Source organism: Ceratocystis lukuohia (assembly GCF_044167205.1).
Source record: "Ceratocystis lukuohia strain C4212 chromosome Unknown Supercontig4_pilon, whole genome shotgun sequence".
Taxonomy (NCBI): Eukaryota; Fungi; Ascomycota; class Sordariomycetes; order Microascales; family Ceratocystidaceae; genus Ceratocystis; species Ceratocystis lukuohia.
Window position 1 is genome coordinate 3,505,269 of NW_027263523.1, and position 16,133 is coordinate 3,521,401.

The 16,133-nt window shown below is 51.7% G+C and overlaps 6 protein-coding genes across 6 annotated transcripts; 3 read left to right on the plus strand and 3 right to left on the minus strand.

Annotated features, from left to right (window-relative positions):
• Positions 1-561: 561 nt before the first annotated feature.
• On the plus strand, positions 562-4,018 carry HOO65_040808 (Sorting nexin mvp1; the record flags this gene model as incomplete). Its single annotated transcript, XM_071002522.1, has 6 exons — positions 562-1,153; positions 1,232-1,382; positions 1,873-2,885; positions 2,942-3,081; positions 3,153-3,749; positions 3,809-4,018. 6 exons carry the CDS (start codon positions 562-564, stop codon positions 4,016-4,018), a joined length of 2,703 nt encoding a protein of 900 aa, XP_070859651.1.
• Positions 4,019-4,635: 617 nt separating this feature from the next.
• Positions 4,636-5,877, minus strand: HOO65_040809 (uncharacterized protein; the record flags this gene model as incomplete). The annotated part of the gene is made up of 1 exon (XM_071000741.1): positions 4,636-5,877. One exon carries the CDS (start codon positions 5,875-5,877, stop codon positions 4,636-4,638), a length of 1,242 nt encoding a protein of 413 aa, XP_070859652.1.
• A 2,054-nt stretch (positions 5,878-7,931) lies between these two features.
• On the minus strand, positions 7,932-8,902 carry HOO65_040810 (putative allantoinase 1; the record flags this gene model as incomplete). The annotated part of the gene is made up of 2 exons (XM_071002961.1): positions 7,932-8,000; positions 8,414-8,902. 2 exons carry the CDS (start codon positions 8,900-8,902, stop codon positions 7,932-7,934), a joined length of 558 nt encoding a protein of 185 aa, XP_070859653.1.
• Positions 8,903-9,684: 782 nt separating this feature from the next.
• HOO65_040811 (Pre-mRNA-processing factor 19) lies at positions 9,685-11,359 on the plus strand (the record flags this gene model as incomplete). Its single annotated transcript, XM_071002749.1, has 4 exons — positions 9,685-9,697; positions 9,771-10,260; positions 10,347-10,804; positions 10,890-11,359. 4 exons carry the CDS (start codon positions 9,685-9,687, stop codon positions 11,357-11,359), a joined length of 1,431 nt encoding a protein of 476 aa, XP_070859654.1.
• Positions 11,360-12,576: 1,217 nt separating this feature from the next.
• On the plus strand, positions 12,577-13,645 carry HOO65_040812 (putative cell cycle control protein; the record flags this gene model as incomplete). Its single annotated transcript, XM_071002923.1, has 2 exons — positions 12,577-13,533; positions 13,586-13,645. The coding sequence occupies 2 exons, from the start codon at positions 12,577-12,579 to the stop codon at positions 13,643-13,645; spliced, it is 1,017 nt and encodes a 338-aa protein (XP_070859655.1).
• Positions 13,646-14,139: 494 nt separating this feature from the next.
• Positions 14,140-15,553, minus strand: HOO65_040813 (Protein pelota; the record flags this gene model as incomplete). The annotated part of the gene is made up of 2 exons (XM_071002820.1): positions 14,140-15,219; positions 15,398-15,553. 2 exons carry the CDS (start codon positions 15,551-15,553, stop codon positions 14,140-14,142), a joined length of 1,236 nt encoding a protein of 411 aa, XP_070859656.1.
• Positions 15,554-16,133: the final 580 nt, after the last annotated feature.

A 16,133-nucleotide genomic window follows, 5' to 3' on the forward strand; every position in this document is an offset into this window, starting at 1 on the left:
ACAGCGGTTGACTTTATTGCTGGTAGTAGCCTATGCCTCAACAACGTCTTTCGGGCGCTGAAGAGCTTCACTGGCAAAAAGTAGACAAAATAGTGGGGCGTCCCAGACGATATCTGGAGAATACTTAATCCGAGCCCAAAAGCCTCGTGTAACCCAGGAGTCAGCACTAATGCGGTTTGATGTTTAGTGTCACGTGATGAATGACGCAGTTCCTGTTCTCTTTCCCATGCCTTGCGTTTGTTTACCACTAAACAAAGTGACAAGTACATAGTTATACTATAGCTACACTAAGACCGCACCTGGGAGGTTGGATTTACGATCTAGATCTCATCCCTGGCAAGGTGCTTTTATTTATCAAGTTGTTTGTGTGTAGTTGCCGTCTTCGTTTACCTTTGTTTCTATTTGACAGCCTCGTTCTTGTTTAGCTTGTACCAGCTTGTTTCATTCTTTTGTTTGAGCTTAGTGCAACCAAAGTTCCCCTCTTCCACCGCCCGAGCAGCCTTGCGATCAAGGCTATTGAATTCGGGCTCGAATATAAGATCCGACATCGACGGCACTGCAATGTCGCTTTTTGGTGATTCGCCGCCTTCTTCGCCTGGCCCACGCCCCAACCGATCGATATTTAACGACGCAGACCCCGTTTCCCGCATGGGGGCAGTGTCCCTCTTTGCCGACCTCGATGCCGATAACATTGCTTCAGACCCAGGCGCATCTTCTCCGTCTTTGTGGGCCCCCACAACCACTAGCACGTCTCCTGCACCTGCTGCAGGCATTCCTTCCCGCACGCGGCCGCGCACAAAGAGTCGTGCTGAGGTCATCCGCAGCTTGCTTCCCTCTGCGACTTCTAGTGTTCTAGGGCCCGTCCCAGCGGCATACGATGAGCTTTGGCTACAGATTCGGCGTGCAGAGGCTCAGCGTAGCAGCGGAGAAAGCAGTGAGGAGATTACCATGTTAAACGAGGGGGCGGTCGATAGGGTGCTGGACGACGCCATGATTGAAGGCGCTAATAGACAGATCATCCGCGACCTGGTAGTACCAGAAGGTGGAGATCCGCTTGTGAGCCGTGGCGAGTTCAATGCCTTGCTAGCTCTCGTTGGCCTCGCACAAGCAGGCGAGAGGCCGTCTTTAGAGGCAGTAGACAGGCAGCGTAACGGTAAGTGGCTCTGTCCGTCCCTTGTTTCTTATTCCGCTATTCTGGGGCCAGTCCTGTAGAAATAAGTATGTACTACAGGCGATGCCATAAGTCAGGCTGCAAGCCAATCGGCAGACCAGATAGTCTACGATGGAGTGGAGCCCCGTGCCCTTCACTGCGAGATATTCCTTATATTCCTTCCTCCCCAATCACGCTCACAGCCAGACGACCAAGCAGATAGAAGGATTTGGTGAGCTGCGAGTTGCAGGCTGTGCATGCATGCTCTATCTGCATTGCATCGTTTGGCACGTCATGCGGGGGGGGGGGGGCGGAAATTAGGAGAGGAACTCTGGGCTTTCTTTGATGATGCTGAATGGGCGGGTGTTGTTAGCTGTGCACGCAGCTGTTGCTGGTATTCAGTGGCGATAGCCCTGTACCTGGTTGTATTACATTCTGCGTTTAGCGGCTCTCCTGCTGGCCCCATCCTATCCCGGCGACCTTTTAGCGACCACACCGCTATAGCCGTGCATCCCTTCAGCGCCCATAGCGCTGTATTGTCCTTCTGTTTACCGCTCCTGCTCACTGTCTCTCTACCGCTTTGCCTCTTCACATGCGCCAGAGTTCAATCTTAATCGAATGGCTGGGGTATTTTCCTGTGTTATCATTTCTCCCCTCGTCTAATTAGTCTCATTCCACCCACCGTTCTCTCCCTGTATTCTGTATTCTGTATATACTTACAGCTCCTTTTCCCTCATCATAGATCTCCCAGTTCCTCGATTTCTCGACCCAATCCTCAAAAATACTGAGGAGCTGCGGGCAAAGCCCCCTCAGAAACCAGACACTAGCGAATCGGCGCAAGAACAGACAACGGCAGAGCCTCCTTCTCAACCAGACATCCATAGCCCTAGCCATTCTTTTTCTTCGAGCCCAAACGTCTCTTCGCGCCGCTCTAAAATGGCAGCCGCTACCATGGCGGCCCCGCTTCACGAAGAGACTCACATAAAATACACTGATGCCGAAGATCCATGGGCCTCTCCTGATATGCATCGGGGCCATGACCACATCCAATCGCACGTTGTTGAGACACAGTCTTCTGTGCTTGGTGGTGATGATGATCCTAATGACAGAAGCCCGGTGCCCTCTAGCCCTATAGCCGATAGCGTGTCCTCGCCGACAAGCCGTGTGGCTAGCCCTGACCCTAGTGCGTCTGCACTTTTTGACAACAATATTAGCTCAAACCTGGTCGCTGGCGACTCGTCGGATTTGTTTCCTGTGTCAGATGCTGCTGCTTCAACTACAGCTATTCCGTCCTCTGCCCCTTCGCCATTCCCCGTAGCGTCGACCTCTCCCCGTTCTCCTACAAATGCGATCCGTCCGTCAACCTTGGCTAGCCCAACGTCAAACTGGTCGTATTACGACAACGGCGGTTTTGGCGAGCCTGTTAATCCATTTGGTGGGCCTTCGACGGCGGCCGCAACGCGCAATTCGGTTACTACTAATCGAGCAGACCAAAATTTGCCGCCCTTGCCGCGTTCTTCTGCTCGCACAGCAGTGGAAGAGACTGTGCTTGTGACTCTGATGCCGGAAAAAGAAGGTATCTTTCTCTTCCAGCATCACAACTACGAGGTTGTGTCTTCGCGGCGTGGCAGCAAGGTCATCCGCCGCTACAGTGATTTTGTGTGGTTATTGAATTGCCTACATAAGCGCTACCCTTTCCGTGCGTTGCCTATGTTGCCGCCAAAGCGCGTAGCCCGTAAGTCTGTCCCGTCAGTGTAAGGCTACCCTTAAATTATTAACTTTGCCGTGTAGTGAATGGAAACCACCTATCCAATGACGGCGCCTTTATTGAAAAAAGAAGAAGGGGTCTGGCTCGCTTCCTCAATGCTATTGTTCGTCACCCCGTGCTTAGCCTAGACCAGCTAGTAATAATGTTTTTGACAGTGCCCACTGTAAGTATTATAAGTACAACAAGTAGCCAGAGAGAGCGAGGGCGAGATATTTGCTGACATACACTATATAGGAACTGTCGGTATGGCGCAAGCAAGCAACCATCTCGGTCCAAGATGAGTTTACGGGCAGGAAGCTTTCACCTGGCCTAGAAGACTCGCTTCCCAAAGCCGCTCTAGAGGAGCTATTTTCCCGCACGCGTCTTGGAATCCGGCGTTCTGCTGATCTTTATATTGGTGTCTGCAACATCATGGATCGACTAGTCAAGCGAACCGAGGGAGTTGCTGCGGACCATGCCCGCATTGCACTTTCACTCATCTCACTGACAGAAACTAATGCCGATGTCTACGCTACTGATACCAGCGATGTACCACAGGTCAATGACGGACTGCAAGCTATGAGCCGTCACTTGCGCGCATGCCAGACGCTGCTGGAAGATGAGAGCCGTGCATGGGAGGCGGGTGTTTTGGAGGACCTGAAAAAGCAAAGAGACGCGCTTGTCAGCATGCGCGATATGTTTGAGCGGCGAGACCTGCTTGACAAAGACAATATTCCTGTTCTGGAAAAGCGCATCAATATGAACAAAAGCAAGATCGATGTGATACGTCAGAAGAATGAGAGCGCAGCCAAGTACGAGGAACTAGAAAAGCTAACTGAGGCCATACACCAGGTAAGTCAGCCAAAAAGGCAGTCCTTTTCGGCCATGTTCTAACTTGCAGGCTCTTTTAGGACAAACAATCTATTGTCGACCAACACAATCGCTCCGTCTTTGTACGCGAATGCATCCGTGACGAGCTCCGATATTTCCAAGTGACGCAATACCACGTGACTCGATGGAACCAGGACTGGGCGCAGGAACGCGTCAAATATGCAGAGATGCTGGCAGACAACTGGCGCAGCTTGATTGACGGCTTAGAAGGAATGCCCCTAGGGGAGTAATGATGGGCTCTATGGGACAAAGCCTGGTCTGTCGAGCCCGACACGGCAGATTAATTGAGATAGATTGGATATTGGGGTAAGGGGAGGAGATGTCGAAGTGTTATGTGATCATGAGTGAGTCTTGTCCGGCAGGCGCCGGGTTTGCTTTTCCAGGCTCATACAGCTCCATATGTTTCTGTTCACTACTGCTATTTGCTATTAGTTGCTTTTTTTGCGTTCGTTTTCTTTTGCCTCTTTTTGCGCCGTTTCTTGATTCTGTCTGCTTTCCGCTCAGTTCGTTTACCGTTCCTGCAGCTTTCCTTTGTGGCCCAGTGGCTATCGTGAGCGCATTGAACCTGTCGGCTTGTGTATTTCTTTACTTGTGTTTCTGCGTGTTTTATGTGTATCTGGGAAAGTTGGGTGTTGGTTGATTTTCTATGTTTTGTCTTCTTCCTCAACACGTCACGAGACGATTGCTCAGTCATTATTATATCATCAAACCTGCCCCATGGGCCACGCGCCCGACAGTTGTATGCTATGCTACTATGTATGGTGTCTCTCCTGGCTGCATGGCTGTGAACACCGTGAAGCCGTCCGACGCCCTCTAGCGAAATGCCCATGTGATTCCATCCATCTCATCAAGACACCCCCCCTTCTTCTATCGCACACGGTAAGCGATGCGGCGACTGCTGAATCATCGCTAGGGGCTGTGTCGTTGTCGCCATAGGTGCGTTGTTAGAGCCAGACGAGAAGATGAGGCTAAAATCAGAGTATATGTCGTCAGGCTCGTCAGCGTAGCGGTCTGCGAAGCTAGCCATAGGGAAGGCAGAGTCCTCGTCGTCATAGTCCTCATCCTCGTCAACTTCATATCCATCCTCGTCTTGGTGCCGGCCATCCTTATCTGCTTCTGCGAGCCGGTCTTGGGCCTGATCTGATAGAGGCAGTGGTCCAGCCTGTGATAGCTCCCCCTTTGAGGTAGCTACGGTTTGTCGATGGAGAACACTAGGAACCGCGACAGTAGCGGGTCCTTTTATTGTTGGATTCCTGGTGCTTGAAGAATCTTGCTGAACTTGGGCTTTTGCCTCGTTTCTCTCCCGATCTAACCCTGCCTGGCCACCACTCGTCTCCACTACGTGGCTCGACGGTACCCAGCCGCTGCGTTTATCCAGCCCAACACGCATCCAGTTTAACGCCACAAGCCGCCGGAACTGCACAGCCTGGCCAAGCCCGCGTGCTCGGCCAAGTCTGCGTTCGGGCGAAAGCATACGCAACAGCTTGCTCGTGGCTGTTAGAGCTAGTTCGCGATTGAGAATGTGCGAGGCTGGTAGCGAGAATGGCGGAGAAAGACGGGAAGTGGCAAACTGGAAAGCTAAACGCCGCTTTTTTAACGAGAGACCCCGCGTGTGTGTGCCATCAACGTCCGACGCAGGACGTGGGCGCTTGAGACTCTTGGGCGCTGATATAGAATCTAGACTAGATATCCGTAGACAGGCGGTAAGCAAGGGCTCAGCTGCATGTGTGGCTAGTTTTGATGTTGGATTTACGGGTTTTTTTGACAAAGTAGACGATGATGTTGATGGTGATACGGAAGGGACTGAGATCTGGTTTTCGTCTAAAAGCGACGAAGACGACTTGGCAAGCTTCGGCCTTGGTGCCAAGGGCTCTATCGAGCATGCGGCAGTTGGTCTTGCTTCTACATCGGTGTCGACAGTGCTTCTACCGGGCTTTAAAGGCCGAGGGTCTGTCTGTCCTGCTTGGGGCTGAGCCAAGACGATAGACAGGGCAGGGGAAGGCACAGAGGAAGAGCCTGATAGCGAATCACCCCCCCGCTGTTGAGGTTGCCTTGCAGAGGAGTGGCCAGGACCAGTTACGGTGGGCATGAGAGAAGCGGGCCGGAGATGGCACAAGAGCCGCCTGCGGGGGAAAGGTCGGCAAAGAAGAGACAGGGCGGTCAAGATGACGCGCAGTATCTATTGAGGGCCGCTGTAAAGTCGTGGGCTCAAAGTCTGTGTGCATGTTTAGGGTTTGGCGAGGGAAGACGTGAAGGCGTATAAGTGGGTGAAGAGGGCCAGAACGAGGGTAAAAAACCTCACGATGGAGCAATATGCAAAGAGGAAAAGAGAAGAAGTGGCAGAGAAAGCGAAAGACAGGATCAGAATAAGAGAAGAAGATGGAGAAAGAAAGGGCGAATAAAAGGAAGCCACAGTGACTCTAAGAATTACACATAAAGTCACTCGCTCCTAATTTTGTGTTCCTCTTTTGGAGTCGGGCTAAGTACGAGATCGACGTATGCTACCTGCCTGTGTGCCTTTGCGCTTTGGATTTTTGGGGTTTACTTGTAAATCGGAGAAGCCAGCAGGCATAGAACAGTAAAAGAAGCAGCAAAGACTTAGTTACGGCTGCTCACCTCGCCTAGACAAGACAACAGACAGAGCCAGAGGCAGACAGAGACAGAGGCGGAGACAGACACAGACACAGAGACAGAGCCAGAGAATAAGAAAGAACCCGAGGCAAGTGCCACTAGACTTTGTCGTCTCGAGTAAAAGAAAGGAGATGACAACGTGAGTTGGAGAACAAAGGCTGCCATTAGCCTGCTAACCCTAGCAGACAAGACAGAAAGGACTAAGGAGCAGAGAACAATAAGAGGCGCTAGCAAAGCAGAACAGAGCTAAAAACGGAGCTTGGCAAGGAACAAAGCGAAGGAATAGTAAGGAAGAACAAAAGAAACAAGCCTCATACAGAAAGAGGAAGCAGGAGGGAAAAAGAGAGGCAGGCACAACACCAACACGCAAAAGCCAACGAGGACAGGAAAGAAAAGAGAAAGAGCGTGTCAAGGAAAGGGCTTTGGCTTCTTTATTTCCTCTAATTTAGCCAGGGACGAACGGACCATCATAGCCTGCTGGTTGTTCTTTCACGTATTTCACTAGAGTCTAGCATGGTTTCTTCCTGTGCTCGCCGCGGCAAGACTCTGTCATCTTTTTCTTCTTCATCTTGCTGCATGGAGAAAAGAAGAGGCCAGACGGAGTAAGAAATTATCTCAGACGGTTAGACGGCAAGCCTAAGAAATGGGGAAGCTTAGCAAGCGAAGGAGAGGGGGCTGTTACATCGTACTGTATAGCTCTAATATGTGCCTTCCTTATGCTCCCAAGTAATAATGCGACATATAGATGCTCCACTTTTTCCATCATCCATCGACTCGACGTTGGACTCGGAGCTGGCAAGGGGATAGCTTTGAGAAACGCCAAGGCAGTTGCTGGATTGAGAGAATTTTGCACTGGCCTCATGACCCTGTTTCCCAATTAGGATGCTGCCTTTTGTATGTGAGAGCCTTCATCGCGCCTTTCCTGCAGCTCGGGCGGTCTCTAGCATAGGCAGATTGTATTTTTCTTTTCTTATGGCTTTCCCTATATCTGGTGCTCCGTCCTCCCCTACAGATTTCCTGCGCTTCTTCCTGTCTCTTTTCCTACCTCGTTTCCGATTTTATTTCATATTTCTCTCATTTTCCCATATTAGCCCAGCCTTATTAGTTTCTTCAGTGCTTTGTTCCTTCCGTCTAAGCCTGCCGTTGTGCTACATCTAAACAATGCGACTACATGCGATATTATTGGCTAGATCCCAAGCTTAGGCCCCACTTTGGAGAACGCGTCTTCTCGAAGCCCCACTTCTCCGCTCTCCTCATCTCTCTAGTTCTCTTGTTCTCTTGTTCTCTTGTTCTCCGTCCGTTCCCTCTTCGCCTCTTCCTGTCGGTGCTCCAACCTACCTACCCAGTCATTCTTCCTGACCTGATCTCCTGTGATTGCTTCCACAAGGCCCCACACCCACACCACCTCTCTATCCGTCCCGTTTTTCCGCCCCTCCCCCTCTGGTGTGGACTTCTGACCGCTGTTACCATCGTGTCTGGTTTTTTTGCCTCTCTCCTCTTGGCCTGTCTGGCCTACTCCAATCGAGCTTGGAGACCGGCTTTCAAGCCGCGGAAGACACTCTGCCCCACGTATGAACCAAACTACAGAAACGTGATGACAATGGGTTAGATGAAGAAAGTATAACCCTAACAAAACGCCACTAGATCGAGATGCCCCCCTTTCCCCCCCATTACCACATGCCGTTCCTGCCGCAATGCTGATGGCACCCATTAAGCATCACAGCGGAAACTTTGGGTATGGATAGTGCATGGTTCTAAAGAAAAAAGTCTCTATTTTATCTGTTTTAGGGTCTCGGCCCTCTCCACAAATGCGCGAAATGTCTAGCACAGTTTATTGCTCCGGTCCTTTGCAATATCACACATGGCCTACAACAACGAAAGCCTTGATTAGCAAGTGGGGTACATTCTTTGCGGTGTGGCCGGCAAAATATAAGAGTTTTTGTCCTCAAGCGCCTGTCTGCGCTCATCCCCCCCCCCCCCCCCCCTCTACTCACCTTGATAGCTTCCTGCTCTTCTAATTCGATGTCGCCCCGTGCAATCCGGGCTTTCATGTCCTCCATAATCTCTGGTCGCCCCCGGCCGTTCACAAAGACTACATAGCGTAGACCAGGGAACCGCGCTTCGTACTCAGCATTGAGCGCTGCCAGCCGTTGCTTTGTCTCCTCGCTGCCGCTCTGGAGCTTCGCCTGCTCACTGGCGGATTGCTTGCTGTCGACCTTAGGGGCTCCGAGACGCGGGTGTGAGCCGAGAATTCGATGCAGAGTGGCTTTGTTTTCCGGCGTGGCATCGGAAGCGAGTCTGTGAATGGCAGCGAAGCAGGCGTCGATGAGCGCGGCGTAGCTTTTAAAGGTCTGAGAGGTTAGCACGGGCTGCATGAGGATGTGTATGGTGGGCGAGGGCTCGAAGAGCGCATCGAGGATAGCGATCTGCTCGGCCTGGGGGAGAGAAGCGATTGTAGTGGGTTCTGGGAGGTGGTAGTCCATTTTACGGAATGAGGGAGAGCCTGTATGTAGAAGCGAGAAGTGAGTGAATTGGTTGGTGAGTTAGCGGGTGAGTGTCTACGCGTATGCGAGATTTGAATGTGCGTCACAATATGCATATGTCAGTCGGTAAAGATCCAGACTAAAGCAGCTCAAGTATCGATGATCTTGACCAGGATAGGGTCCCTTTTAGCTTATCTAGTTTATCAAGCGCTTACACTGGGGGGGTCGGGGGTAGGCGGGGTTCGGCCGCTTCCGATAGGCTCAGTGTAAGCGCAGATTGTGCACACCTATTGAGTCTTCCCTCCAAGATCTCTAAGATGCTGCGGGATCAGAAGCATTACTGTGGAGTTGGTAGACACTCTGCAGCAGACAGATGGCAAATTGTTTAAAAAAAAGCATAGCACTATAGTTGCCTTCTGACAGCATCATGCGGCGGGGTGGCCAGCAATAAAAGACCAAAAGTCAAAAGTATACGGGCATATTGACTTAGACCAGCACGTGACTCTCAGCCTTTCCCTCAGCCTTGCCATCTTTTTTTCCAGCCTCTTGGCTAGGATCGCGACGACAAGGCGCGCTGCTAGTCGGCCAGAGTAATAATTTTTCTTTTTTGAAGCGAAACATACCAAAAATCTCAAAGCGACAATCGCTTTGTCCACGGCTCCGACAATCATCCAGCGTATTGTAGCACTGACTTGCAGGTTATTTCCTGAGAATTGGGACTCACGACTCTACTAATTGGATTGTTCTTTACTTCTCGTGGTCTTTTATATAGTCTTGTCGCAATGCTGTGCGCAAGTGAGTTGCCCCGTATCTTTCCTGGGTATTGGGCCGTTGAACCTCATAAAAACTAGATGCTAACAAAGACTAGTCTCCGGTGAGGCCCCCCAGGAGCCAGTTGTCTCGAAAAAGTCCGGCCTGGTCTACGAAAAGCGCCTCATTACAAAATACATTGACGACCATGGCAAGGAGCCTGGAACTGACGACGATCTTTCGGCCGACGATCTTCTGCCCCTCAAGACTGCACTGACTGTGCGGCCGCGACCACCAACCTTGACTTCCATTCCTGCCTTGCTGGCCACTTTCCAAAACGAGTGGGATGCCCTGGCACTAGAGACGTACAACTTAAGCCAACAGCTAGACAAAACCCGCGAGGAGCTTGCTTCTGCGTTGTATCAACATGATGCAGCCGTGCGCGTTATTGCCCGGCTGACTAAAGAGAGGGATGAGGCGCGTGCTGCGTTGTCGGCTATTGTGGTCTCTGGCAGCGGTGGCAGTGGCAGTGACGATCGTATGGCAGTAGACACAGTGACAGAGCTGCCCGAGGATTTGAAGGAGAAGGTGGAGGCATCACTGGCCCAGTACGTATATATTGCTCTTGATCCGTCCAGCGCGGTCTCTTTGTTTTATGGGCACATAACACTAACTAGCTATCTCTCTTCTGTAGACTGTCAAAGTCCCGTAAGAAGCGCCCCATCCCCGAAGGCTGGATAACGCCCGAAGCCATTACCTCATTTGAGAAGAAAGCATCGACCGATGTGGGCGTCCCCAACCCCTCAACGCTCTCGTTTTCCAGCGGATATGCTGCCGTTGGCAGTCTGCAAGGCGACGCTGCTATTTACTCGGTGGCTGCCGACAAAGTCGAGAGACAATTGCCTGTTGGCGAGCCTGTGACTGCTTCGGCCTGGTCAGGCTCCAAGTTGGTATTTGCAACGGCCAAGGGTAGCGTCAAGGTGTACGATGGCGGTGCTGAAGTTGCTGCGTTTGCAGAGCATGCAGGCCCAGTAACCGGTCTAGCTGTGCACCCATCGGGCGAGCTTCTGGCCTCGGTAGGCGCAGACAAGGCGGTCGTGATTTATGACCTTGCAGGTCTGCGGGCTGTGACGCGGACATATGCTGATTCTGGTAAGTTTTCTTGCAAAATGACCGGCTGTGTCATGATTTGCCCCCATTGTATGCTCTCACTAACAGTCTCCTTCCCCCCATACAGCCCTCAATGTTTGCGGCTTTCACCCTGATGGCCATCTCCTTGCTACGGGATCGGCCACGGGCGAAATCAAGTTTTACATGACGTCATCTCTTGAGGAAGCCGCTGTCTTTGACCTTGGTGCGCCTCTGCAGGCCCTGGTATTTAGCGAAAACGGCTTCTGGTTCGCAGCCACAGCCAAGGGCACTACCACGGTGACCATCTTTGACCTGCGGAAGGAGGGAGAAGCGGCTAAGGCCAAGGTTCTCGACATTGGCGGGGCCGTACTTGGCCTGGCGTGGGACTACTCGGCACAGTTCTTGGCCACCACTGGCCCTAATGGCACCACCATCCAACAGTACTCGAAGAGTGCCAAGAAATGGAGCGAGCCTCTGCGTGTAGCTGTTCCCGGCGTGGCTCTGCAGTGGGGTGAGCAGGCACAGAGCCTGGTTGTTGCGGGCAGTGACGGCGTGGTCTCGGTGGTTGGTGCCTAGGAAGCTTCAACGGTCACGGGACTAGCTGGTGACGTGCGGGGTAGCATGAGACAGGGGCACGCCGTGGACGCGGCCGCAGACAGGGCGGCGGATGGCGATATCGACATGACGGAGGCCGATGCTAAGAAGCCCGAACGGCGGAGAGGCGGCGCCCGCAAGGGGGCTAGGAAGTAGACAGACCTGAGCATGGCGCAGTCAGAGCAATGACAGCGACAGCGACAGCGACAACAACAACAACAACAACAAACAGTGGATATTTCTTCTGGAGTGGGTAGATTGACCATGTATACATTGACGTTTCCAAATTACGGACTGAGACAGTGCCCCTTCCTGTGTACATGTGCAAGACGAGTGTGGAGGCCGGCCGTCGAAATAGCGGAAGAAAAGGGAAAGAGCGACAAGGCTGTGTGAGTGCAAGAGATTTCGACTAGGTAGATCAGGTAGTTGCAGGAAGCACAAAGAGCCATTGCCCTAGCTCCAGTGCTTGCTTGTTTTGAATTTCTGACTAAACATTCTGACTTATGATTCTTCGTGGTTGGTTATGAAGCACACAAATTTTCTTCCCCTTGATTATCTTGCTACAGGTTTTTGGTGGCGCTTTTATTCTCCGCAGGGTTCTGTTAGTGTCTATCTTTGTTTTGTTCCCTTCTTCATTTTGCTTCCTCTTTCTCTTTTTTTTATTTTTCACCCAGCTTAGGATTTGATATCCTTGAGTTTTAGCCCTGTCTTTCTTTATTCCTCTCTTTTCGCCTTTATCCTATTTCTCTATTGCCAACCAAAAAATACCGCCCTTTAAACGCCAAGGTATCTTTCTTTCCCTCTTCTTTTTTTCTTTTTCATTATTTTTTTCATGTCGTTTCTCTCTTGGAATCTGCATCGTGGCAACTCGCTAGCCAATCGTCAATCTCTCATGATATTCTCCTTCCGAAAATCGCTCGCCGAATGAACCAACGCCCGCCGGATTTTGCTGCTTCCCTCTAGAATTTACATTAGGCCCCAACGCCGCAGTCTAGGCGACGACACAGCCTTGGCGTCTAACTTGCCCGTCATTCTCCATCGCCTAGACGCCTGTTCCATTACACATCTTGCCAACAGCCGTGCTACTCGGCACCAGTCTTCTTCTTCGTGCCCCGATAACAGCCCGGTCGATAGGATACGCTTCTTGGCCCTGTCCACACTCGAGATAGCCCCTATATTTTCGTTCTCGGCCTGTCACAATGTCGGACAATTCCGCTTTCGACGACAGGCCCGGCAGCCTCAACAACGACGACCTTTCAGCCTCAGACTTCAATGGCGAGATTAACGAGAACGGCTTGAATGAAACGCATGACCTACTCGACGAGCCTGACGTCATAGATCTAACCGAAGAGCCTGATAGCCCCGTACGGCCTGTGCCTGCCCACCCGGTACTCTTGCTACCGTCTATAAACGACCCGGTGCGAAATCCACTGCCAAACCCAGCCCACCACGCATACCGCCACCACGCCTCGTCGCAACCGATTGTAATCCCCGATGTTGCCTCACGTCATGGCCGCGCCGGCAATAATAGTGCCCGACAGTCCCGCGATTTGGCATCACGGAGGCCCCTCCGCCAAGGTGGAGTGATCGATCTTACTCTGGACGACTCACCGGAACGGACACGCTCTGCCCGACCAAATCAGAGCGAGACCCAGGGCCAAACAAGCCGGGTAGCTCCGTTAGACGCCGATCTACTCATTGTTGGCGAGAACATAAACAGAAACATTAATAACATCAGAGACATAATGCCCCATCGTCTCTACGATGCGGCCAGCACAGCCTCTCGGCTCATGCTATGGGGTCATGCTCCGTCTCCGGTTCCGCATATACGCGGACCGCTTGGCTCTATTATCAGGCGCTTTGGCCACCCTATGTCCGAACTAGAGCACCGTTTCGGGCAGTACTCCCGTCCAGCCACCACAACACCCTTTCGTCCTCCGTCACCCCAACTGCCACCACCGCTTCCTCTGGAGCTCGAAGAGACGCGCGAAGGCTTCACACGATCGACCGGAGAAGATATTGAAATGGTGTGTCCTTCGTGTGATAATGCCCTAGAATTTGATCCGCTCGGAGATCGCGGGGAGAACACCTCGAAAAAGCGCACAAAAAGAGATCAGGCTGAACACTATTTTTGGGCAGTCAAAGCCTGTGGTCACGTAAGTGGTATTAAGTCTGGGCAGCTAGAAGTCACAAGCCAACTAACCCTAGCATAGGTGTATTGCTACCACTGCTACCAAGCTCGTCGATCGACAAAGAGCAAGAGCCTAGGCTTTAAACGCGATCAAAAAGGTAGCACAAAGCTGCTATGTGCAGTGGAAAACTGCACTAGTGAGGTGACTAATAAGACAGCATGGGTTGGCCTTTTCATGTGAATAGGCATGGTGGGACTTAGGACTCGGGACTCGAGACAGATACTAGATGCAACGAGCATCATGTTCACACGGTTTGGTTTTGGTCGGCTTCTTGGGAAGGAGTTTTGGCGGGAGGGGACCGAGGGGCAAAGGGCCACGGAGTTTCTTTTTTTTTTTTTTTCTTCTTTTGCAACACAGATACAGGTTAGGGTTATTATGACTTTGATACGATACCACCAAGATACAGAGACAATATTGGGAACGCTTATGATTTTTCTCTTGTGGGAGTAGAAGTAAAAGTGCATCGCATAAAGAACAACGCAGAAGAAAGAAACACAACGAAAACAACGCCTATGATATTCCATATCCTTGTACCCAACATCGTATCGAGCCGTCTGCTCCTCCTCCTTCCTAGACAACTAGGTCTTCCCATGGCCGTTCCAGGAAGCCTTCACCCAAAGCAGGCGGCTGGTATCCTTCGACAGCCCCGCCAACCTCCTCGTCCAGATCATATAAGGGGAACGAGGCAATAGCTGCAATACCGCCCAGCAGGCGAATCACATCCGCCTCGCCAACGGGAGTAAAGATGACGTTTCCGCCCATGAGACGCACCGACTCAGTCAGGTCGTTGATTTCCATGCGTTTCTGGTGATTTGATTCAAAAAAGTGGCTGTTGGAGACGAAGAGTGTGGCACCCTTGCACAGCGCCCCCATCTCAGCTGCTTTGTGCACTAGAGAATTGCCGTATACCGCTCGTAGGTCGTTTGCCCGCAGGTAGTCCTCAAGTAGCTTGATTTGGGTTGAGATTGATCCCGAAAGCGTTTTTGCCAGGCTGCCGTTCTGGAGCACTTGGCGTAGACCATTGACTGTGCCCGAAGGCGCTGTAGCCAGGACCATCTTGCGGCAAGCATTTCCGAGGCCCGGATATCGCGTGGGATCGTCCCGGGCGATAGTAGTGCAGTACTTGCGGAAGTCCTCGCCGGCAAATGATGGGGAAGCAATCACAATAGGCTCCTGGTCGATCTGCGGAAAGGCGGCTGCAAGAGCCTTGAGTACCGAGTTGAAGAAGGCTTCGAACATGCGTGTGGACTTCTTGCTGCTAAGTGTGTGGCGCGAGCGCTGGTTGCGGCCCAGACGCGAGCGTACTATAACGCGGTTGGGCGTTACAATGCATACATAGGCAAGGTTATCCTGCATCACTACGGCACGCACGTGCTCAGGGCGGTCCTCGTCGCAGGCAGCGCGGAGGAACCGGGTATCCATAACATCAAAGCCAGGGTTAGGCTTCCATAGGGAGCAAGGCGAGCCTAGTTTAACGTGCAGAGTGTGATGGCGTCCTAGGCTCACATACTTGTTTTCGTTGACGATCGTGCCTTTGACTGTGAGTTCCGTGTCAGACTCCAGATATTCGGATGAAATCACCTCAATGACAAGCCATAGCGTGATGCGTTCCGCGGGGCGGCCAGGCTTGGTCACGACGTTGCGTGTGGTCTGGCATCTGAGCATATCCTTGGGCCGGATGATGGCTGAGAGGTACCACTTCGAGAGGCGGTGGTTAGAAAAGAATAGAAAACAGAAGACAAGAGCCATATGCAGCAGCACTATTAGCAGCAACTCTGGCACCACTAGGGCTGCCAGTGCCATCCGCGGTAGAAGAGAGTAGACTCACAAGATCCTCTGTGTCTTCGGGCAGGACGCTCAAGCGCTGACCATCGTTCACCTCCTCAAAGTTGAGCTTGGGAAGGTCGTTGCTGCGCTTGGCCTTGTTTTCGCGCTTGTCCTTGGCACTTTGCTTTTGGACTTCATCGGCGCCGACGACCTTCATGTTGGCAGCTGGTGGAAGCAATAAGAGGCCGCAGAATTGAAAGTTGCTGAAATTGGGGGTTGAAATAGGCTGAAGCGGTATAGTAGTAGCAGACTGGCAGTCATACTATCAGCTAATAAGGGTTATTTCCTACGGGGAGGGCGTCACCTGTCTTTATACGAATTCCATCTAGACTGAAAGTTGGGTAGAAGGCCTAGAGCTTGTAGGTACATGCAGTCATGCTGGCTGTCGCTTAAAGTGGGGCACGACTGGGCCCAGTTTTCCACCGCAAAAGGATTTTATGTGAAATCCGGCCGGCAGCTGCCCACGCTATTGACGCCGCTGGAAACTACTGCATTAGGAGTGGTTACCTAGTGCTCGCACTACTATACGCGTTGTATAGCATGTGTTTTTTTTATCATCATTATTCTTTTCCTTATGGCTACACAGAGGCACAGAGGGCTGTCCTTACCAAGACCATGCACTACCATGAGTTGATTTAGTGGCTCTAAATAGGTGAAATGTAGATGTTGCAAACTGAACGAAATAAACCAAGGGTGTCAAGGTGAGAACAAAGAGAAGAGAAAAAGAAAAAGAAAGA